The following is a 24,743-nucleotide window of genomic DNA, read 5'->3' as shown; positions in this document are numbered from 1 at the left end:
TATATTAAGGGATTTCTCCTACAATCCTAACAAAAATTCTCCATGCATTCTATGAAGAAGCGTCTAATAGTGACTCCTCTGAGTGAGACTCCAGAAGCGAGTCCTTACTTGACCTCTAAACAGAAATTCTCCATTTTAGACACCTATGGTCTGACCTTGACTATGGTCTTTAGGACTTCACTTGTCTGCCTTAGGGAAAGTCTCACCAACTTTAAGAATAAAGTCCCATTGGCCAGGCGTCGTGGCTCATGACTATAATCCTAGCACTTTGGGAGGCCAAGGTGGGTAGATCACATGAGGCCAGGAGTTCCAAACCAGGCTGGCCAACATGGCGAAACCCTGTTTCTACTAAAAATACAAAAAATTAGCCAGGCGTGGTGGCAGACATCTGTAATTGCAGCTACTCGGGAGGCTGAGGCAGGAGAATCGCTTGAACCCAGGAGGCAGAGGGTGCAGCGAGCTGAGATTGTACCATTGCATTCCAGCCATGGCAACAGAGCAAGACTCAATCTCAAAAAAAAAAAAAAAAAAGTTTATCGGGATCCATGCCTTCAGGACCATCCTACTTTTGATAATATATTTACCCAATCTGTTAGCAATAATGTTGAACAAAAAACTTTACAAAAACAAACAAACAAACAAAAACAGGGCCAGCACAGTGTGTCTTTGAGAGGAACAGTAAATTTGGAAAGCCACATTCAGTTTCAGTGCCCTTCCAGAAATTCCAAGCTATAGATTGGGAGGTAGCAGCTACCAAAAGGCAGAAGCAGCGGGCTGTGAGGCTTGTGCATATAAGAAAGATGTTATGCTGGGCTTGGTGGCTCACGCCTGTAATCCCAGCACTTTGGGAGGCTGAGGCGGGTGGATCACGAGGTCAGGAGTTCAAGACCAGCCTGACAAACATGGTGAAACCCCATCTCTACTAAAAATACAAAAATTAGCTGGGCGTAGTGGTGCACACCTGTAGTCCCAGCTACTCAGGAGGCTGAGGCAGAAGAATCGCTTGAACCCGAGAGGCAGAGGTTGCAGTGAGCTGAGATCGTGCCACTGCACTCCAGCCTGGGTGACAGAGAGACTGCATCTCAAAAAAAAAAAAAAGGAAAAAAAAGTTATGAGCAGTTCATGTTAAAAAATAATCTCTTTACAGCTGAGCGTAGTGGCTCACGCCTGTATCCCAGCACTTTGGGAGGCTGAGGCGGGCGGATCATGAGGTCAGGAGTTCAAGATCAGCCTGACCAACATGGTTAAACCCCATCTCTACTTAAAATACAAAAAAAATAGCTGTGTGTGGTGGCGGGCACCTGTAATCCCAGCTACTCGGGAGGCTGAGGCAGGAGAATCATTTGAACCTGGGAGGCGGAGGTTGCAGTGAGCCGAGATCACGCCACTGCACTCCAGCCTGGTGACAGAGCAAGAGTCCATCTCAAAAAAAAAAAAAAAAAAAAAAAATTAAAAAGAAAAAGAAAAACAAGCTGGTTAACAGTTCCAGACACATGAGCCCAAACATTCCACTGCTTTGGGCTACAGAAGTGTCTCTTCACTGCCAGTTAAGGATTCTCAGGAATTCCTGGGGGACAAATAAGAGCCCAGATACAGGGTCTTTTTTTCTTTTTTTGGAGATGGAGTCTTGCTCTTGTTGCCCAGGCTGGAGTGCAGGGGCACGATGTCTGCTCACTGCAAACTCTGCCTCCCAGGTTCGAGCGATTCTCTCCTGCCTTAGCCTCCTGAGTAGTTGGGATTACAGGTGCCTGCCACCATGCCCAGCTAATTTTTGTATTTTTAGTAGAGATGGGGTTTCACCGTGTTGGCCAGGCTGGTCTCAAATTCCTGACCTCAAGCCTCAGCTTCCCAAAGTGTTGGGATTACAGGTGTGAGCCATTGTGCCTGGGCCAGCCAGTCTTTTTCATGTGCCATAATCTAGCAAGTCTCTTATTGGAGGTAACCTCTCCAAGTGCCAGCAAACAGCTCCTGGGAATCTATAGCCTGGATTATTCATCCATAGGTCCTTTCTTAGATGATATACATTGTCTACCCCACCACACTACTCTGGTAAGCCTTCATTTTATGACACTTTTTGAGAATTAGAATTGGTTTTATTCTCTTCATTGATAAAACAGGTATGTTTACTTTCACCCGAAAATTAAACCCTTACTGATTACCCTAAACTAGGGGTCAAAAAACTTTTTCTGTAAAGGGGTAGGTAGTAAATATTTTAGGCTTTGGCCAGGTACAGTGGCTCATGCCTGTAATCCCAGCACTTTAGGAAGCCAAAGTGAGACAGTCACCTGAGCCCAGGAGTTGGGAGACAGCCTGGGCAACAGAGCAAGAACCCCCGCTCTACAAAAATGTCTTTTTTTTTTTTTGAGAGAGATGAAGTCTATGTTGCCCCCAGGCTGATCTCAAACTCCTGGGATTAAGTGATTCACCTGCCTTGGCCTCCCAAAATGCCGAGTTAGCAGGTGTAAGCCACTGTGCCCAGCCAAAAGGTTTATTTTTTTTTTGAAGTAAATATTTTAGGCTTTGTGGGCCACAGAAGTCTCTGGCTGTGTGTGTGTGTGCATGCATGTGTGCTGTAAAAACCATTCTTGGCTCAAGGGCTATAGAAACACAAGTCTTTGGCTGCCTTCGTTGATGGACCCCTGCCCTAAACTAGTAATTTCAAATGGGCTCTAACTAGCTGGTTTGAAATTAGCTGGAAAAACTTTATTCATCCAGACTTGTGAAGACAAACTGAAGGGAACTAAGGCCCCCCCGCCACTGGTAATTCGGAAGGGCAGGGGAGAGAGGGGTCTCCCAGAGGTTATCCCCTAACATCTGAAAGTACCCTTGACTTTGCTTGGTTTTGTCTAAAGAAACCTGAACCTGGGAAACTGGCCCCGCTGGACAGGGAAAATTTTAAATAAAAACACTAAGAGACAACAAGGCCTGTTTATTTTATAATGACTCCTGAGGTAGTTTATGTGGGAAACAGCAGGCAAGCCATTAAAAGCCTCTGGGGCTTAGTTCACTCTGCACACGTCTCACTCTGGCAAAGGGGTTCTCACACGACGAGGTCAGAGGAGCATGGATCAAGGTGGGGAGGGGTGGGGGTGAGGCAGGCCTTGGGAAGTGTCTCCAGATATGGATCCTAGTTTCCACAAAATGGCTCAGCAGATTCCACAAACGCTAAGAGAACTTTATTTTAATAAAAATGTCCTCTTTTTCAGGTGACCCCTTCCTCTACCACTAGAAAGCAGCTTTATTGCTAAAAAGCAATCCATTTATTTAGATGTTCTCTTCTTAGGCAACTTTAAACTTTTCCACCGCCGTAACACCACTCTGTATTTTTCACTTTCAGTCTTCTCTTCAAACACTTTTTTCAAGAGAATCCGCATAACTGTCTCTGTTCCTGCTTCTTTATCCTCTCCAATGAGAAGATCCAATGTATCTCCCACTTTCACCTGCAAATTAAAAGAAAACGGAGGCTTGGTTACACTTCAGGAAATCCAGGCCAATGCAAACACGGCTGCTTTGACTTTTCACCACATGAGCACGACCCAGAGGAGGGGCAGGTGAGAAAAGGCCCTGACCTCGGTCACTGTCACCTATCCCCAGTGCCTCAACGTGAAAGGGAGGGTGCCTCGGCCAGGTGCGGTGGCTCATGCCTGTAATCCCAGCACTTTGGGAGGCCAAGCTGGGCGGATCACCTGAGGTCAGGAGTTCAAGACCAGCCTGGCCAACATGGTGAAACCTCATCTCTAATAAAAATACAAAAATTAGCTGGGTGTGGTGGTGGGTGCCTGTGACCCCAGATACTTGGGAGGCTGTGGCAGGAAAATCGCTTGAACCTGGGAAGCCGAGGTTACAGTGAGCTGAGATCGTGCCACTGCATGCCAGCCTGGGCGACAGCAGGAGACTCCGTCTCAAAAAAAAAAAAGAAAGAAAGGGAAGGTGCCTCAAATATGAGGGCCTCAGTATCAGCCAGTGTCCTTCCTTCAGAACTAGACAACTGGCGGGCTGTGGCTCGTCCCTGTGCACAGTAACTCAAATAATCACATCTACTGGGTGACTTAAGAAAAGATTTGAATGGACACATTTATCTTGGTAACACTGGCAAAAGACAAAGAAAGTGGGGGCAGTCTTAGAGACTGTGTGCACAGTAATTACTACATGCATTAGGAAGACAATTTCCAGTGCAATGCTTGCCTCAACTCACGAAGGTAGAATGCCACAGAAGGCAGAGTTGGATCTGATTCAATGGGTTAAAAGGCTGAGGTCAAACCCATTTTTGCACAGAAAGCAGCTTCAGTTGAGACAGTGCAATGCATACCCTGGGGCAGTTGTCAGCTCCCAGGTCTAGGACACTGGTCTGTGCTGAAGGTATGGACAGCCCAAGACCGATACCTGGTCTAGGCAGCTCAGGATCTCAAGGGATCTTTCCAGACACTCAAGAAGGGCCAAACAGGGCCGAGCACGGTGGCTCACACCTGTAATCCCAGCACTTTGGGAGGCCAAGGTGGGTGGATCACTCGTGGTCAAGAGTTCGAGACTGGCCTGACCAAAATAGTGAAACCCCGTCTCTACTAGAAATAAAAAATTAGCTGAGCGTGGTGGTGCACACCTATAATCCCAGCTACTTGGGATTGGGAGGCTGAGGCAGGAGAATCGCTTGAACCCGGGAGGCGGAGGTTGTGGTAAGCCAAGATGGCACCATTGCACTCCAGCCTGGGCAACAAGAGCAAAACTCTGTCCCCCCCCCAAAAAAAGAAGGGCCAAACAGACCCAGCTGCCACATGCTGCTGCTTCTACTAAAACACAAGCCAGGGATGACTGGGAGCCATCTCATACCCCTCACCACTGCTTCCAGTAGCGGGTGGGCAAGCCCAAGTGTGGACCACTGACAGCAGTGGGCACATATGGCCATTTAGAAGGTTACTAGAGGGCTTCTGTTTAAGAAGTATGGTGTCAAATGCTGACTTTTATTTTACAATTAATGTTCTCTAAGGCAGACACAACTTCAGACTGTGAGACCTTTCAACCTCACCAGAACAAGCCCATGTCTATTCTCCCACCCACTCAAGACCTCTGCAGGCCCAACAGTCAAGTCCACAACATGGGCATGCACACCTGCCTGCCACAACACTATACGGGCCAAACCAGGAAGCCCACAGTAGGTGGATATAAAACTCACACAGGGCAGATTTTAAACCATTAACTCCCTCTCCTCCTTCTCAGCCTCTCCCGTGGGCTGTGAAGCAGAAAAGCTCATACCACTGCTATGGTCACGACTGTTTCTTCCGGCCCTAGGTTCAATTTTTGAAAATGACTACTTCAGCCTGTGTGGACATTTTAAAACATCTGTCTAGATTTTTATCTGTCTAGAAATACAGGCCGGGCGCGGTGGCTCATGCCTGTAATCCCAGCACTTTGGGAGGCTAAGGAGGGTGGATCACAAGGTCAGGAGTTCAAGACCAGCCTGGCCAACATGGTGAAACTCCGTCTCTACTAAAAATACAAAAATTAACGGGGCATGATGGCAAGTGCCTGTAATCCCAGATACTCGGGAAGCTGAGGCAAGAGAATCGCTTGAATCTGGGAGGCAGTGAGTCGAGATCATGCCATTGCACTCCAGCCTGGGCAACAAGAGCAAGACTCTGTCTCAAAAAAAAATACAAGGCTTGGGAACTCTGCTTTACCTTTTTGGCATAACCTTTTTTTTTTTTTTTTTTTTTTTGAGGCGGAGTCTCGCTCTGTCGCCCGGACTGGAGTGCAGTGGCCGGATCTCAGCTCACTGCAAGCTCCACCTCCTGGGTTTACGCCATTCTCCTGCCTCAGCCTCCCGAGTAGCTGGGACTACAGGCGCCCGCCACCTCGCCCGGCTAGTTTTTGTATTTTTAGTAGAGACGGGGTTTCACCGTGTTAGCCAGGAGGGTCTCGATCTCCTGACCTCGTGATCCGCCCGTCTCGGCCTCCCAAAGTGCTGGGATTACAGGCTTGAGCCACCGCGCCCGGCCGTGGCATAACCTTATTTCATTCAAATTACTATGATTTTTAAAGTGTTTATAGAGATGAGGTCTCACATGTTGCTCAGGCTGGAATGCAATGGTTATTCATAGGCACAATCACAGTGCACTGCAGCCTCAAACTCCTGGGCTCAACGATACTCCTTCCTCAGCTTCCCAAGTGGCTGGGACTACAGACAAGCACCACCTTGCTCAGCTAAAATTTTTTTTTTTTTTTTGAGACGGAGTCTCGCTCTATTACCCAGGCTGGAATGCAGTGGCGCAATCTTGGCTCACTGTAAGCTCCGCCTCTTGGAGTCAAGCGATTCTCCTGCCTCAGCCTCCTGAATAGCTGGAATTACAAGGAGCCTGCCACCATGCCCAGGTAACTTTTTTTTTTTTTTTTTGAGCAGTGGCCGAATGTCAGCTCACTGCAAGCTCCGCCTCCCGGGTTCACGCCATTCTCCTGCCTCAGCCTCCCGTGTAGCTGGGACTACAGGCGCCCGCCACCTCGCCCGGCTAGTTTTTTTTTGTATTTTTTAGTAGAGACGTGGCTTCACCGTGTTAGCCAGGATGGTCTCGATCTCCTGACCTCATGATCCGCCCGTCTCGGCCTCCCAAAGTGCTGGGATTACAGGCTTGAGCCACCGCGCCCGGCCAACTTTCTGTTTTTTTTAGTAGAGACGGGGTTTCATCATGTTGGCCAGACTGGTCTTGAATTCCTGGTCTCAAGTGTTCTGCCGGCCTTGGCCTCCCAAAGTGCTGGGATTACAGGTGTGAGCCACTGCACTCGGTCTACAATTCATTTTCAATAAGTAATATATGCATGCGATACAAAATTTAGAAGATACAAAAGGGTATACGAAGAAAAGGTATATAGGCCAGGTGTGGTGTCTCATGTCTGTAATCTCAGCACTTTGGGAGGCCAAGGTGGGCGGATCACTTGAGGTCAGGAGTTCAAGACCAGCCTGGACCACACAGTGAGATCCTGTCTCTATAAAAAATAAAAAAATAGCCAGACATGGTGGTGTGCCTGTCATACCAGCTACTCGGGAGGCTGAGGTGGGAAGATCACTTGAGCCCAGAAGTCAAGACTGCAACGAGCTGTGGCTGCACCACTGCACTCCAGCCTGGGAAACCGAGCAAGATCCTGTCCCCAAAATAAAATAAAAATAAAAAGGAAAAGGAAAAAGAAAAGAAGATATACAAAGAAAAGGATACTCTTTATGTATATCCTTTCATAGAGATATTGTGCATGATGTCTGCCTCTCTAAAGAGTAGGCTAGTATGTGGCTAAGGAATGAATCCCTTTGGGGCTTCCTTGTAGCGCAGAGAAGGGGTGTTCCTCCTTTACCCAGCTGATCCCAGGAAGAGATGAGTTTAGGAAGGATTCACTCCCCATCCTTGGGCACCACACAGCCACTGTTTAATCAACAATTACCCAACACCTACTACACCCTGGCTGTCACCTGGTTTTCAGCTCAAAGAAAAGCTTTGCTCAATTGCAGGCAGCAAAGGTTAGAGCTGCAGCATCAGACAAGCACCTGACCCTTTGGGGTCAGCAGCCAGGCACTGGCTCCACAGAGCAGACCAGGGAAGGCGAGGCATTCTTTATTCCCCTCCATGGCCCTGTCCCTCCGCAGGCACAAAGCAAAACTGGCTGGGATTAGGGGCTGTTCCAAATATCTACATTTCAAATATCCAGTTAGCTGCAGTTTCTATGGCTACCAGACCTCCTAGTAACAAGACAGCTGAGTGTTAATAATGCCCCCTTCCTTTGCTGACCCTCACAAGAAACCTGGAAGGCAGCTGAGACAACAGAACACCCAAGGCAGAATGAAGCAGCAGCAATTAGGCTGTAGTTAACAACATCACAAAATGGTGGGGGGAGAAAATAGTCTAGTGGGGTTTGTAAATGAGGCCCCAGCACAGTGACAGGGTTTTCAGGGAGTAATCATCCTTTACTCCAAGAACACATCTTGTTTTTGGAACACTGCAGCTTAGAAGGAGGGCAGGCTAAAGGAGGAAAAAGCAATTCAGAGATGAGAAGGGTTTATGACTGCATGCAGCTCACTGAGCAAGAGCTAACAGCCACAGTCCCAGCCTGCTGGTTCAAGTCAGGGGCATCACCAGTGCCTTGGGACTTGGGGGCTGAGACAGCATGGGGGACTTTTCCCTCCTTCTGCCCACAGAGCTGCAAGAACCTGCATGATCCCAGTTAGCAAGGACTGCAGGAAGCCTCAGTGCTCACCCAAATGCACAGCTGACAGCCTCAATGTCCCATGTCCTAGGGCAACCGGATGTAGCTTGGATCCTCCAACCCCAGGGATATTTTGAAATATGAAAGATGAAATCAAAACAATCTCCAAAGTACGTCTAACTTCTCTGGAACCTTTGTTCCCTGAACACGGAGTTAGATTATGTCTTCCAACACCTCACATGTCTTGTGTCTTCCACACTTTTTAAGGGTCTCTGTCATACCTTTTTATTGTGTTTTGTTAACTTTTATTACCAGTATTGTTTTTTCCAATTATGAAAGTGATACATACGCATGGTAAAAAAATTCAGAAAATAAAAAGCATGAAGAAAATTAACATAATCCATAATGCTTCACTTAAAGATAAATACTAGTAATAGCAACATTTTAATTCCAGATGTGTATATATATGTAATTTACTTTTACAAAAACATATTTTCTAACAGAATTTTTTTTTTTTGAGATAGAGTCTCACTCTGTCGCCCAGCCTGGAGTGCAGTGGCGCCACCTCAGCTCACTGCAAGCTCTGTCTTCTGGGTTCATGCCATTCTCCTGCCTCAGCCTCCTGAGTAGCCGGGACTATAGGCGCCCGCCACCATGCCCAGCTAATTTTTTTTTTTGTATTTTTAGTAGAGATGGGTTTCACCATGCTAGCCAGGATGGTCTCGATCTCCTGACCTTGTGATCCGCCTGCCTCGGCCTCCCAAAGTGCTGGGATTACAGGCGTGAGCCACTGGGTCCGGACAGAATTTTTTTTTTTGAGACGAAGTCTTGCTCTGTCGCCTGGGCTGGAGTGCAGTGGCCGGATCTCAGTTCACTGCAAGCTCCGCCTCCCGGGTTCACGCCATTCTCCTGCCTCTGCCTCCCGAGTAGCTGGGACTACAGGCGCCCACCACCTCGCCCGGCTATTTTTTTTTTTTTTTTTTTTTGTATTTTTAGTAGAGACGGGGTTTCACCGTGTTAGCCAGGATGGTCTCGATCTCCTGACCTCGTGATTCGCCCGTCTCGGCCTCCCAAAGTGCTGGGATTATAGGCTTGAGCCACTGCACCCGGTCTTTTTTTTTTTTTGAGACAGGGTCTCACTCTGTCACCCAAACTGGAGTGCATTGGCATGATTATGACTCACTGCAGCCTTGACCTCCCAGGCTCAAGTAATCCTCCCATCTCAGCCTCCCAAGTAGCTGGGTCAAGCGCCCGCCACCACGACTGGCTAAGTTTTTGTTTTTTTGTAGAAATAGAGCTTTGCCATGCTGCCCAGGCTTGTCTTGAACTCCTGGGCTCAAGTGATCCGCAGGCCTCAGCTCCCAAAGTGCTGGGATTACAAGCATGAGCCACTGTGATTTTTTATATATGATTTATTGTTAGAAAAGTGGAGACTGGAAACACATTTTCTTGTAACTGACTTTCACTTAACAACAGTATTGATATGGACTTGTCAGAAAATACAGAACACATCATTTTTTATAGCTGCTCTGCACACAAAGCTGTGCATCCAGCAAGCACTCACTGGGTACTGCTAAGCTGTACAGAACTACACATCTGCTCAGATACCACTGGCCAAAGAACAACTCTACGTGGATGAAATGTTTCTTTGAAATCTGATTATGTGGATTCCATGAGGGCTAACATTAATGACCTGGAAGTTTAATTAATGGATTTCTGCCAGTTCGAACAGTGACGTATTCTAAAATTTTAAAAGGGAGAAGCTTCATCAGAAGGTCATTAAGGCTGCAAAAGTGAAAGTGCCTGTGTCTGAAGCCTGTAGCTGATTCCCACCAGCTTGAGCTGGAGGACCACAGAGGACCTCAGAGAAGGAAGAGGAGCCAGAGGGAAAATTTGGGGCAACATTAATTGAGTTACTAGCAGAGTAAGTGATGAAAACATCTGGCTGTCATTTTAGGTTAGTATCTCACCGTTCTGCTTTTCTTCCATAATTTTTCCTCATTCAGCCTGAGTTCACCTTTGTAGAATGCCTCTTCCACTTTGCTACAAAAAAAAAAAAAAGCAACAATGTACACAATTTGGGTGATGGGTACACTCAAGCCCAGACTTCATCACCAGGCAATATATCCATGTAACAAAATGGCACTTGTACCCTCAAATCTATTTTTCTGTTGTTTTTTGAGACAAAGTCTCACTTTGTTGCCCAAGCTGGAATGTGGTGGTGTGGTCTTGGTTCACTGCAACCTCCACCTCCCGGTTTCAAGTGAAACTCCTGCCTCAGCCTCCCAGTAGCTGGGACTACAGGCACACACCAACATGCCTAACTTTTGTATTTTAAGTAGAGACAGGGTTTCACTCTGTTGGCCAGGCTGGTCTTGAACTCCTGACCTTGTGATCCGCCCACCTTGGCCTCCCAAAGTGCTATGATTACAGGCATGAAACACTGTGCCCGGCCTTGTATCTATTTTTTTAAGGGTAAAGTGCTTTAAAATATAGAAATATACTCAAAAGAATCTCAGGTGACCCTTGGCCAGCACGGGCCCAAACTGTGCAGATCCACTTATATGTGGATTTCCTTTAGCCTCTGCCACCCCTGAGGGCAAGTCCACGCCTCCTCCTCCTCCGCCAGGATGAAGACCTTCATGATGATCCACTCCCACTTAATAAATAGTATATATATTTTCACTTCCTTATGCTTTTCTTAGTAACATTTTCTTTTCTCGAGCTTACTTTATTTTAACTGTGTATCAGTAAGGCCTTCGGTCAACAGTAGGCTATATCAGTAGTTAAGCGTCAAAAAAAGTTATATGTGGCATTTCAACCACATGGGGGTTGGCACCTCTAACCCCCACACTGTTCAAGCATCAACTATCCAAGTTTGAGAGAAACACTTGCCATTATTATTATTATTTTTGAGACAGATTCTTGCTCCATCGCCTAGGCTGGAGTGCAGTGGTGCGGTCTTGGCTCACTGCAAGCTCTGCCTAACAGGTTCACACCATTCTCCTGCCTCAGCCTCCCAAGTAGCTGGGAATACAGGTGCCTGCCACCACACCAGGCTAATTTTTTTTATTTTTTATTTTTAGTAGAGACGGGGTTTCACCGTGTTAGTCAGGATGGTCTCGATCTCCTGACCTCGTGATCCGCCCGCCTCGGTCTCCCAAAGTGCTGGGATTATAGGCGTGAGCCACCGCGCCCAGCCCTCCATTAATGTTTACTCTGACAGTGATTCTCCACAGTCTCCATTTTGAGTCCTGGGAAACGGAAAGTCACCTGCTCTGGTGTGTATCTAAAACAGGGAGACCAAAAGGCATTTCTAAATAGATGTCGAACTGCTGCAAAGATTTGCTAGTGCTCTTGGGCAGTTAATTGGATGGAGCCTTAAGAGAGGTTTTAGCATACATGCCAAGCTCCGTTCTGGACAAGGGCCTGGGGTACTCCACCTGACTCCCAGTGCAGAGATCACATGGCCAGGCTGTAGCTCTGGTGATTCACGACAGCCAAAGTGAGTGGGCACTGCCTTCCCCTCAGATACCTGCTCTGTACACTGAGAGAAAAACCAGACACCATGTGTATGGCAAGGCTATTAAGAAACCCTCTGCCAGTTTGTACTGAGGCTGGGGAAATTCCAATCTGACAGCTGCTGTTCTCTCTGAACTTAAGTCACTGCAACAAGACCAAGGGAGGAAGCAGCTAAAAATCAGTACACTCTTTCTTTTTGATGATCTGATTCCAGGGGACTAACATGTGGAGCTCGGCTTAATAATAACAGCAGCAGTTTCTACTCTGGGAGAGGAGATGCCTCCTTATTAGTTTGCCAGAGTTTAGAGAACATTCTCTAATGGCACCCTAATCAGAACGCCAAGGGCGGGGCCTATGGGCTGGCTCATTTTTATGAATCTCTTTTTTTTTTTTCCGGAGACGAAGTCTCGCTCTGTCGCCCAGGCTGGAGTGAGGTGGCGCGATTTTGGCTCCCTGCAAGCTCCGCCTCCCAGATTCACATCATTATCCTGCCTCAGCCTCCTGAGTAACTGGAACTTCAGGCACCCACCACCGCGCCCAGCCAATTTTTTCTATTTTTAGTAGAGACGGGGTTTCACTGTGTTAGCCAGGATGGTATTGATCACCTGACTTTGTGATCCCCTGCCTCGGCCTCTCAAAATGCTGGGATTACAGGCGTGAGCCACCACGCCCAGCCCTTTTTATGAAATCTCTTAAGCTTTAAGGATTAAAAAATTAAACTATGACATTACATTAGGTCATAAAGGTACAAATTACACAAGATGTTTTTCTGCATTTATTCATATCACAATTCTTACACTGTATACAATATGCATGCAATCATTCCTAAGGGAATAAATGAACAATGAAGGCCACTATTCTTATATAATTAATCTAGCAGAGAGGGAATCAGAATACTAAAGAAATCTTTGCTGGGCGCAGTGGCTCACGCCTGTAATCCCAGCACTTTGGGAGGCCAAGGCGGGCGGATCATGAGGTCACAAGATCGAGACCATCCTGGCTAACACAGTGAAACCCTGTCTCTATTAAAAAAATACAAAACATTAGCTGAGCGTGGTGGCAGGCGCCTGTAGTCCCAACTACTTGCGAGGCTGAGGCAGGAGAATGGCGTGAATCCAGGAGGTGGAGCTTGCAGTGAGCCGAGATCACGCCACTGCACTCCAGCTGGGGTGACAGAGCGAGACTCTGTCTCCAAAAAAAAAAAAAAGAAATCTGAAAAGTTAGACTCAATACCTCTATTATACATGAACATATGTGGTATTTTCTTCAAAACAGCCCACATATATTGAGTACCTACTATGTGCCAGACACTGTTATAAGTGCTTGACATAGATATATACGCACTCAATCCTAGCAACCACTCTCTAAACTAGGTTCTATCATCTTCATTTTACAGATGAGAAAACTGAGGCTCAGAAAGTTTAAGTAACTAACCCAAGGTTACACAGAACCAGGACTGAAACCCCAGTAATCTGGCTCCAAAGCCCACATTCTGTTTTTTTTTGAGACGGAGTCTCACTCTGTCGCCCAGGCTGGAGTGCAGTGGCCAGATCTCAGCTCACTGCAAGCTTTGCCTCCTCGGTTTACGCCATTCTCCTGCCTCAGCCTCCCGAGTAGCTGGGACTACAGGGGCCTGCCACCTCGCCTGGCTAGTTTTTTGTATTTTTTAGTAGAGACGGGGTTTCACCGGGTTAGCCAGGATGGTCTTGATCTCCTGACCTCGTGATCCGCCCGTCTCGGCCTCCCAAAGTGCCGGGATTACAGGCTTGAGCCACCGTGCCTGGCTTTTTTTTTTTTTTTTTGAGACGGAGTCTCACTCTGTCACCCAGGCTGGAGTGCAGTAGCGCTATCTCAGGTCACTGCAAGCTCTACCTCTGGGTTCATGCCATTCTCCTGTCTCAGCCTCCTGAGCAGCTGCGAGTACAGGCGCCCGTCACCACATCCAGCTAATTTTTTGTATTTTTAGTAGAGACTGGGTTTCACCGTACTAGCCAGGACGGTCTCGATCTCCTGACCTTGTGATCTGCCTGCCTCAGCCTCCCAAAGTGCTGGGATTACAGGCATGAGCCACGGTGCCTGGCCAAAGCCTGCATTCTTAACCATCATCTTATTATACATCATGCTGTTAATTCTAAGAGGTACCTTTTTTTTTCCCAGATGGAGTCTTGCTCTGTTGCCCAGGCTGGAGTGCAGTGGCACAACCTTGGCTCACTGTAACCTCTGCCTCCCAGGTTCAAGCAATTCTCCTGCCTCAGCCTCCCAAGTAGCTGGGACTACAGGCGCCTGCCATCTCGCCTGGCTAATTTTTGTATTTTTAGTAGAGACAGAGTTTCACCATATTGGCCAGGCTGGTCTTGAACTCCTGACCTTGTGATCCACGCAGCTCGGCCTCCCAAACTGCTGGGATTACAGGCATGAGCCACCGTGCCCAGCCGAGGTACTGTTTCACATTATAGCATTTGTGAAATATCCCGGTGCATTTTATGCTTGCTACATACATCTAATATGGTGATTCATTGTCTCCTCAAGCAGCTGTTATTAAATCAATGGTTCATCTTACAGTCAACTGTGTCTTAGATTCAAATTTTCTAATATGGCACATGGGATTTCCAGGCAGTCACTTGACTTCTTTGGAAATCAGTTTGCTCATCTATAAAATGAAATAATTGAAACAGGTTACCTATAAAGGTCCTTTTATTGTGGTTATTCTTCACCATAATATGGGCCAAGTGATTTGGAATGCTACATTAAAATAACACGACTACGAGTGAGTTTATAATGAAATGTGTATCATACTCACTTTCTCCCAATATCTAGCCCCGTCTTCAAGACAACATCATACCGAAAAGACTGCACTGCTTTTTCCAGGTCTTTATAGTCTTTGACTACAGTAGGGTCATCCTCAAGCTCCTCTTCCTGCTCACTCATCTCGTCATGATCGCTTTCTTCATCAGAGTCCTCTTCATCTACTTTATGCAGAGACTTTTTAGTAGATTTTGTAGAGCTTATATTACTTTTGAGTCTTATGGAAAAAGGAAAAATATATTCTGGAGATAGTAAAAGTCCTGGGAGTCTCAGTGAGAAAATATTATAAAAAAGTGTTTTATAATTTGGTGCACGTAACTTGGTACTAGAAAAATACAAGTATCGATTCCAGGAAGTACAGAGTTTGTATGACGCAGGTGTCCCTCGGAGAACACCCCAGAGTCCAATCCAGGCATCTGGCTTTCTTAAAACACCAGCAAGCAATTTAACACTAGCCATAGCCATGGCGCTTATAATCTGAAACAGATAATAAATCAGTTTTATCTCACAAGTGCAATGTCATGACGTTCTTACAACATAAACCATATGCACTATGAACACTTTGTCTAGTACTATACGTATGCGCCCCTAAAAAGTCCTATCGGGCCTGGCGCGGTGGCTCACGCCTGTAATCCCAGCACTTTGGGAGGCTGAGGTGGGCAGAGAGGTCAGGAGTACAAGACCAGCCTGGCCAACATGGCGAAACCCCATCTCTACCAAAAATACAAAAATTAGCCAGGCGTGGTGGCAGGCACCTGTAATCCGAGCTACGCAGGAGGCTGAGGCAGGAGAATCGCTTGAACTTGGGAGGCGGAGGCTGCAGTGCGCCGAGATCACGCCATTATACTCCAGCCCAGGCAACAAGAAACCACATCTCAAAATTAAAAAAAAAAGTCGTATCAATCTGCATGTACCAGGGGCCATATATCACAGCATAGTGAATCTTCTAGCTGCAACTAATGTGATTAGCTCATAGGATTGTCAGGAAGGTCCAATGTGATACTAGTATATGTGAAAGCACTGGTTCTACTCTTCTCCCTCCCCCAAATTAGCTTTGGGTACTGACTGCTTCTAAAAAAATACTAACAATAGTTCTCAATTATTTTTGGTTTTTTCAATTTTCAATTTTTTTTTTTTTGAGATGGAGTTTCGCTCTTGTTGCCCAGGCTGGAGTGCAATGGCACCATCTCGGCTCACCACAATCTCTCAAGCTATTCTCCTGCCTCAGCCTCCCCAGTAGCTGGAATTACAGGCATGCATAACCATGCCCAGCTAATTTTGTATTTTTAGTAGAAACAGGGTTTCTCCATGGTGGTCAAGGTGGTCTCAAACTCCCGACCTCAGGTGATCTGCCTGCCTTGGCCTCCCCAAGTGCTGGGATTATAGGCGTGAGCCACTGTGCCCGGCCTGTTTTTGTTTTTGTTTTTTAAAGGAAAATTTGGAGAGAAAGACTGTTGACTGACATACATTATATCCTTACAACATTGACTTTGCCAAGGAAGGACACCAGATCATGACTTCATGAAATCCAGAGTGAATCTCTAAACTTTATTTCAACCTCCAGCCCTAGCAAATCAGAGGTAAGGGTGAGCAAACTGGACAGACCTGCATTTTAACTCCTTTTACATCTCCTTCCCCACGTTTAACAGAGGCATTAGCTAGCAGACAAGGAAGGAGTCTAGAGACCCACAAACTAGGGAATTGTGACAAGTGCTTGTGACATGTCAGAGGGCAATCAATTCCTACAGTTACCTCAAATGTAGCAGAAACCATCTTATGATGGTGGCAGACTCACCCCCACCCCCACCTCTGCAAGTATATCAAGAAGGTTTTAGAGACCATGATTTGGTAATGAGGGAAGGGTTTCCATATGATCAACATCCTTGTACTGTGAGTCTGCAAATGACTTTCCTTTGTGCCTAGATTGTACCTTAAGATTGATACCTCTGATTATGGCCCACTCAAAAACATGGAGCTAGCTACTCCCAAATTGAACCCAGGAGGTGGAGGTTGCAGTGAGCCAAGATTGTGCCATTGCACTCCAGCCTGGGCGACAAGAGTGAAACTCCATCTCAAAAAAAGAAAATTAAAACCAGCCCTAGTCCACTCCACATTAACCATTGTAAGATTTTGGCATATATCCTTCACAATGTAAAATCTGAAGAAAAATTATTAACTCATAAGCACAGCCTCTCATACTCTCCCAGCCACCCAAAACACACAGGAAGGTTTAGCCATAGGTGGCCAGAGCTCTCTAACATCATCCCCAGGAAGTCTGTGTTGGTCCTAAGTCCTAGAGTCATTATTAAAAGTTTTACTTTGGCGGCTCATGCCTGTGATCCCAGCACTCTGGGATGCCGAGGTGGGCAGATCACCTGAGGTTGGGAGTTTGAGACCAGCCTGGCTAACACGGAGAAACCCTGTCTCTACTAAAAATACAAGATTAGCCGGGTGTGGTGGCGCGTGCCTGTAATCCCAGCAATTTGGGAGGCTGCGGCAGAAGAACTGCTTGAACCTGGGAGGCAGAGGTTGTGGTGAGCTGAGATTGTGCCATTACACTCCAGCCTGGGCAACAAGAGTGAAACTCTGTCTCAAAAACAAGAAGAAGAAAAAAAAAAGCAGCCTCTGCGGGATGACTTTGTGCAATTCCCTCATTTTGCAGATGAGTACAAACAAAAGCTGAAGCAATTTAAGAATAAGCTAAGTGGCACAGCTAGTAAATGAGATGGAGTCTTACTCTGTTGCCCAGGCTGGAGTACAGAGGTGCAATCTTGGCTCACTGCAGCCTCCACCTCCTGGGTTCAAGTGATTCTCGTGTCTCAGCCTCCCAAGTAGCTGCAATTACAGGCATGTGCCGCTGTGCCCGGCTCAGTTTTGTATTTTTGTAGTGACAGGGTTTCACTACGTGGCCCAGGCTGGTCTTGAACTCCTGACCTAAGGTGATCCACCCGCCTCGGCCTCCCAAAGTGCTAGGATTACAGGCGTGAGCCACCACGCCCGGCTGGTCAAGTCTTCTTTTTTTTTTTTTTTTTTTTTTTTGTATTTTTAGTAGAGATGGGGTTTCACTGTGTTCGCCAGGATGGTCTCGATCTCCTGACCTCGTGATCCGCCCGTCTCGGCCTCCCAAAGTGCTGGGATTACAGGCTTGAGCCACCGCGCCCGGCCTGGTCAAGTCTTCTTAAGGCTCATTGTTTTTACTGTGGGCCAGGCATTGCTCTACACGTGAACTCATTTATTCCTTGCAACAAGCCCATCTCAGCTATAGGGTCACACAGACACTATTCAAATCTAGGCATCCGAGCTCCAAAGCCTAGACTCATTACTACCATTCTGAACTGTCCATCAGTCTTCCAACTCCAAGTTAAGTGCTCTTTCTTCTACACCCTGACATCTATTTTCTTTTTATTTTTTCTTTTTTTTTTTTTTTTTGAGACGGAGTCTGGCTCTGTCGCCCAGGCTGGAGTGCGGTGGCCGGATCTCAGCTCACTGCAAGCTCCGCCTCCCAGGTTCACGCCATTCTCCTGCCTCCGCCTCCCAAGTAGCTGGGACTACAGGCGCCTGCCTCATCGCCCGGCTAGTTTTTTGTATTCTTTAGTAGAGACGGGGTTTCACCGTATTACCCAGGATGGTCTCGATCTCCTGACCTCGTGATCCGCCCGTCTCGGCCTCCCAAAGTGCTGGGATTACAGGCTTGAGCCACCGCGCCCGGCCAGACATCTATTTTCTTATTTTTTTTCTGGAATAAAAACTCACCAACTAGTGCAATACCAGAAAGAACAGATAGTTTTCAGGGACAGAAGAGTGGGAGGAACTGTTGCCCCAACTTAGAAGAAATCCTAAGAGGAGACACCTAGGGGAGGGAAGTACCCATGGCTAGGGGTAGAAGTCCTGTTTCTGTGTCAGACCCCAGGTGCCCACATTCCCCATCCATAAGTCCTATTTTTATTTTTATTTATTTTTAGTATCTTTTTTACCCTCTTCCTGCCTTTGAAAAGAGTCCTAGTTTTTACCGTACCGTTGTTTACTTTGAGGAATGCCTAGATATGATGTGGCTCTCTGCCGACGTCACAAGTAGAGTTACATCTACCTGCATTAGGAAACCTTTCCTAGCAGAAAATAACCATTTAGAATCAGATGCATTTGTAAACTCAACAAACATACCAAAATGTCAAGCCACGAATTCCCTTGTGTTTATTAGCTACTCACTACCTGTCACTGTGATCAGCTTAACTTTCTAGCAGGCAAACAGTGGTAGATGTTGGAAGCTTAGATAAAATTCATTAAAAACATAAAACTGAGGAAACACATTAACCTAATTCTTGCTGGAGATGACGACCATTTGTAGTTGTCAGCAGTGGGCACTCAGGGTCACAAGGGAGGACCCAGATTCTGCCTCAGAACTTTGTTACTATTATTTTGAGACGGAGTCTCGTTCTGTCGCCCAGGCTGCAGCGCAGTGGTGCGATCTCGGCTCACTGCAAGCTCCGCCTCCCAGGTTCACGCCATTCTCCTGCCTCAGCCGCCCAAGTAGCTGGGACTACAGGCACCCACTACCACGCCCGGCTAATTTTTTGTGTCTTTAGTAGAGACATGGTTTCATCGTGTTAGTCAAGATGGTCTTGATCTCCTGACCTTGTGATCCGCTCACCTCAATCACCCAAAGTGCTGGGATTACAGGCATGAGCCACCGTGCCCGGCCCTGCCTCAGGACTTCGAAACTGTTCAAGGGAGCCCTGAGTTGAAAGTGGGGGTGCCAGAGAAAAGAACTAACCAGGCACCCAGCTCCTCTCCAACCGAAGCAGCACTGGAGAATCTGGGTTCCTTACAGCGCATTTGGAAAAAAAAAAAATCTACTACTGAGAAGTTCCCGTCCTTTTGTCATGGTCTCCTCTTCCTCCGCACTCCACACAAGCCACATCCTCCTCTACCCAGCCATGCTCCACAGACCCTTTTCCATACTCTGGTTGCACCAACACTATACATTTTTTTTGTTACTTTCGAATTAAGTCACAAATTATCTCCCAAACTCTAAGGGTAGTGATAGGGCCTACACAGTGCCCTGTTCTTCACTCCTCTGCTCAGGACATACCAAAACCAGTGAATGGTGGCAGATTCAATTTCTAGAAATGAAATGAGCATCCTGCCCATGACTACAGCCACCCCCACAATCACTCATTTGCTCACATATGCCAAGTGCCTGGGTAGGCCTTGGTAGAAAACACACAGTCCTTGTCATCTGGGAACTGCCGTTTAAGTGGAATGTGGGCAAGTAAACTGCCTGCCATGGCACACATGTGAAAGCAGGCCCAGGGGAGGCTGAACCCTGCACCAGCTGGAGCGCAGAGCAAGGATGCCTACAGAGTTCTGTGAGCAAAGGGCAAAGGTGGCCTGAAACTGAGCCATGGGGAAACATCACGTTACAACAGTAATTTTTTTGCTTGATAATGGACTATTCCATTGGCATGCTGTTATTTTTTCTCTCATTCAAGGATGAATGAGGATGAGCATTCAAGGATACTCAGGCTTTTTTTTTTTTTTGAGATGGAGTCTTGCACTGTCGTCTGGGCTGGAGTTCAGTAGCATAATCTCAGCTTACTGCAACCTCCGCCTCCTGGGTTCAAGCGATTCTCCTGCCTCAGCCTCCCCAGTAGCTGGGACTACAGGCACGGGCCACCACGCCCAGCTAATTTTTGTATTTTTAGTGGAGATGGGTTTCACAACGTTGGCCAGCCTCATCTCGAACTCCTAACCTTGTGATCTGCCTGCCTCAGTCTCCCAAAGTGCTAGAATTACAGGTGTGATCCACCACGCCCAGCTCAGGCATTCTTGCTCTGAGCTCCAGCTGGTGCAGGGTTCAGCCTCCCCTGGACATGCTTTCACGTGTGCCCTGGCAGGCAGTTTACTTGCCCACATTCCACTTAAATGGCAGTTCCCTGACGACAAGGACTGCGTGTTTTATACCAGGGCCTAGCCAGGCACTTGGCATATGTGAGGAAATGAGTCAATGTGGGGGTGGCTATAGTAAAGGACAGGATGCTGTTACTTTTCTCTCATTCAAAAGCAATCAATGACACAAACCTCTTGCCTCCACAATCCCCAGATACCAACACTTTTCTTGCCCCTTTACCATAAAACTCCTCAAAATGGTTGTCTAACTCTCTTCAACTCCACTCCTTTCATTTTCTAAATCCAAAAGGTCATGTCAGTCCTCATCTTAACTGACTTCTCAGCAGCACTGGAAAAAACTGATTACGCCTCTCTTCTTCACTTGGTCTCCAAGACACCTCACTCTTGGTTTTCTTCCTATCTCTCCTGTGGCTGCTGCTTCTCAAGACTCCTTTGCTGGCCGGGCACGGTGGCTCACACCTGTAATCCCAGCACTTTGGGAGGCCAAGGCGAGTGGATCACCTTAGGTTGGGAGTTCGAGATCAGCCTGACCAACATGGAGAAACCCTGTCTCTACTACTAATACAAAAATTAGCTGAGCCTGGTGGCACGTGCCTGTAATCCCAGCTACTCGGGAGGATGAGGCACGAGAATCGCTTGAACCCGGGAGGTGGAGGTTGCAGTGAGCCAAGATTGCGCCATTGCACTCCAGCCTGGGCAACAAGAGTGAGACAACGTCTCAAAAAAAAAAAAAAAAAAATTAGCCAGGCACGATGGCGGGCACCTGTAATCCCAGCTACTCAGGAGGTTGAGGCAAGAGAATCACTTGAATCTGGGAGGCGGAGGCTGCAGTGAGCCAAGGCCATTGCACTCCAGACTGGGCAACAAGCGCAAAACTCTATCTCCCCCCTCCCCCCCGCCAAAAAAAAGGAGACTCCTTTGCTGCGTCCTTCTCTTCTCCCTGACATCTTTTTTCTTTTCTTTTTGAGACATGGTCTTCCTCTGTTGCCCAGGCTGGAGTGTAGTGGTGCGATCTTGGCTCACTGCAACCTCTGCCTCCTGGGTTCAGGCCATATTCTCCCACCTCAGCCTCCAAAGTAGCTGAGATTACGGGCGCCTACCACCACACCTGGCTAATTTTTATATTTTTAGTAGAGACAGGGTTTCACCATGTTGGCCAGGCTGGTTTGGAAATCCTGACCTCAAGTGACCCACCCACCTCAGCCTCCCAAAGTGCTAGGATTACAGGCCTGAGCCACTGTGCCTGGCCCTCCCTGATATCTTAAAGTTGGAGGGGCCCAGGCCTCTATCTTTGGTCCTCTTCTCTTATACATTCACTTTATCCAGCTCACCTCTTAAGTGTACCCAATTAATTCTTACAAATGCATTATCAAGACACCAATCTTGGCCGGGCGCGGTGGCTCAAGCCTGTAATCCCAGCACTTTGGAAGGCTGAGACGGGCGGATCACGAGGTCAGGAGATCGAGACCATCCTGGCTAACACGGTGAAACCCCGTCTCTACTAAAAATACAAAAACTAGCCGGGCGAGGCGGCGGGCGCCTGTAGTCCCAGCTACTCGGGAGGCTGAGGCAGGAGAATGGCGTAAACCCGGGAGGCGGAGCTTGCAGTGAGCTGAGATCCAGCCACTGCACTCCAGTCCGGGCGACAGAGCGAGACTCCGCCTCAAAAAAAAAAAAAAAAAAGACACCAATCTTTTCTGCGGCTTTAAATACCACCTATATGCCAACCACACCCTAATCTATATTCCCATTCCAGGACTTTCTCCCAAATTCCAGACTCGTACATCTGTGCAGAAAAGAATTAATATAACAGGCCTGAGACTGCTATCCTTAGAATGCCTGCTTGCATAGTTGGCCCATGGCTAGTGTCTGGGAACTTGAACTTCATGAGGGTTCCCACAATTCCCATCTGGATAAGAGCGGCTCACTGTGCTGAAACTGTACGATGTGATTCTGAACACCTGCGTTTTTCTGGGGCAGCTGAAATTTTGGCACACTCTAGGCAGACAGTGCCTATGTGACTTTTTATTGGAAAAATGAGCTCTATGAGCTTTCCTGATAGAGATCTCTCACGTCTTGTCATAATTTGATGCTGCAAGAATTAAGCATACCCCATGTGACTCCACTAGGAGAGGACTCTTAGAAGACTGCACCTGGTTTCCTCCAGACTTTGTCCCATGCATCTTTTCCCTTTGCTTATTTTGCTTTGTATCCTTTTGCTATAACAAATCACAGCTGTGAGTATGACTATATGCTGAGTCTTTTGAGTCCTCTTAGTGAATCAATGAACCTGGGGACCTGCAACACAATATCTAACTGCCTATTTGACACCTCCATGTAGGTACATAATAAAGTCATTCATACGATGTCACTCCTTTCCTCAAATCCCTACAAAAGCACTCAGAGAAAAGCAAAGTCTCTACCATGTTCTAAAGGCTCTACAGGATCTGGTGCTCCCTCAGCCCCCATTTCCTCTCCAACCTCATCTGCAATCTGACTCTTGCAAATTCAGCTTCAGCAACACTGGCCTCCTCCCTTAATTAAGCACTCACCATGTGCCAAGCACTAATTTGGGCAGTAGAAATTCAGCAGAGGAAAAACATATGGATGAAGATTCCTACTCTTGTAGAGTTTATATTCTAGTAGGGGAAACAGGTACACACACACAAAAAACACCGTGTAAATTACATGATAGCTGGTGGTTAATGCTCTAGGGGAAGAAACTGGAACAGGGTAAGGGGGATTGAGAGGGCAAATGAGGTCAGGCAGGTGGCTCACGCCTATAATCCCAGCACTTTGGGAGGCAAAGGCAGGAGAATCACTTGTGTCCAAGAGCTTGAGATCAGCCTGGGCAACACAGTGAGATCTAAAATAAAAATAGGCCAGACGCAGTGGCTCACGCCTGTAATTCCAGCACTTTGGGAGGGCGAGGCGGGCGGATCATTTGAGGCCAGGAGTTCGAGACCAGCTTGGCCAACATGGTGAAACCTCGTCTCTACTAAAAACACAAAAATTAGCCACGCGTGGTGGCGCACACCTGTAGTCACAGCTACTTGGGAGGCTGAGGCGGAACAATCGCTTGAACCTGGGAGGGGGAGGCTGCAATGAGCAGAGTTCACACCACTGTATTCTAGCCTTGGTGACAGAGCTACTGTCTTAAAAAACGACAAAACAACACCCCACTGTGGAATAAAAATGGATCAGAACGGGTGCATTCGAATGAATCAGGAAAAGAACACGCAATGATGGGCCCTGGGAATTGACCTGATAGAAGTTCATTTTAAAAGATCTCTTTGGCGTTGGTGTGGGGTGAGTGGAGGAATGATCACGGCAGAAGCTCATAGGAGGTTCTGGGTGACATCTTCAGGAGAGGTATACAATCTGAACTAACCAAAGACTGTAAGAAAAGCAGTGTCTGTAAGAAAAGCAGCGCTGACTTTGACCTGCTTAACGCCAGGAAACGCTCCACATTCCTGAGCCCGTTCACCGCTCCGTAAGATGGAAAAACTGGTCTAAACGCTTTAAAGTCTAATACAGCTAAAGATCCTTCCCTTTACTTGGAGACCTCGGAGGCTGCGGGCTAAGACAGGGTCGGGTTCCTCTAGCTCCCTCCCCGCCCCCACGGGCAGTGCACCTTCCTGGGTCCCCAAGGTCAAAGGAAATGGACAACTGCGTTCCTGGGTTCGCAATCTGCATTCGGAGCCAGCAGGAGCGATCGGACGCAGGAACGGAAGTCTTCGCCGCGCTCAATTACCGCAGCCCCTGCGCAGCCCTGGGCTCGCGGGGCGTCCCGAGGCTGGCAGAATACGGGACACTCATGGGGAGACCCGGCTGGAGCGTGGGCGGGGCGCCAGGGCGAAGTGACCGGGGGCGCGGACAGGGGGCCCGGCGCGGCGCACCAGCAGAGGCGCACTCACCTGTACGTCAGGCCCTCTCGTCCCTCCCCGCGGCCGCGCGGACTGCAGGCCTCCAGGCCACCCCTACCTGCGCCCCGCCCCTTCCGCCGGCGCCGGCGCAGTGAGAGCGGGTCGGGCGGGGCGCGAGGCCAGGGCGGCAGCGAAGCGGCGACCCCTGCTGGAAGTCGCCTCTCGGAGGACTGAGCGGGAAGTAGGCTCGGGGCACAACCGCAGGCGAGCCCAGCGAAGAAACCAGCGCCGCCTGACCAAAGAGAGCTCATCTTAATTCTTTTTTATTTTTTATTTTTGTTGTTGTTGTTGAAATCGAGTCTCACTCTGTTGCCCAGGCTGGAGTGCAGTGGCGTAATCTCAGCTCACTGCAACCTCCGCCTCCTGGGTTCAAGCGATTCTCGTTCCTCTGTCTCACGAGTA

At 47.7% G+C, this 24,743-nt stretch overlaps 1 protein-coding gene across 2 annotated transcripts; it reads right to left on the bottom strand.

Annotated features, from left to right (window-relative positions):
* Positions 1-2,914: 2,914 nt before the first annotated feature.
* On the bottom strand, positions 2,915-24,432 carry MTRES1 (mitochondrial transcription rescue factor 1). Of its 2 annotated transcripts, none has more exons than XM_033234752.1 (4): positions 24,333-24,432; positions 14,504-14,985; positions 10,152-10,224; positions 2,915-3,440 (listed from the first exon to the last, which is right to left on the bottom strand). In XM_033234752.1, exons 2-4 carry the CDS (start codon positions 14,971-14,973, stop codon positions 3,261-3,263), a joined length of 723 nt encoding a protein of 240 aa, XP_033090643.1. In that variant the 5' UTR covers positions 14,974-14,985; positions 24,333-24,432; the 3' UTR covers positions 2,915-3,260. The 2 variants fall into 2 exon arrangements, with proteins under 2 accessions (XP_033090643.1, XP_033090644.1); XM_033234753.1 differs by lacking the exon at positions 24,333-24,432 and adding an exon at positions 24,050-24,284 and having other exon boundaries at positions 3,155-3,440.
* Positions 24,433-24,743: the final 311 nt, after the last annotated feature.

Source organism: Trachypithecus francoisi, unplaced genomic scaffold, assembly GCF_009764315.1.
Source record: "Trachypithecus francoisi isolate TF-2019V2 unplaced genomic scaffold, Tfra_2.0 Lachesis_group15, whole genome shotgun sequence".
NCBI lineage: Eukaryota > Metazoa > Chordata > Mammalia > Primates > Cercopithecidae > Trachypithecus > Trachypithecus francoisi.
This window is presented reverse-complemented; position numbering and strand designations above follow the sequence as displayed.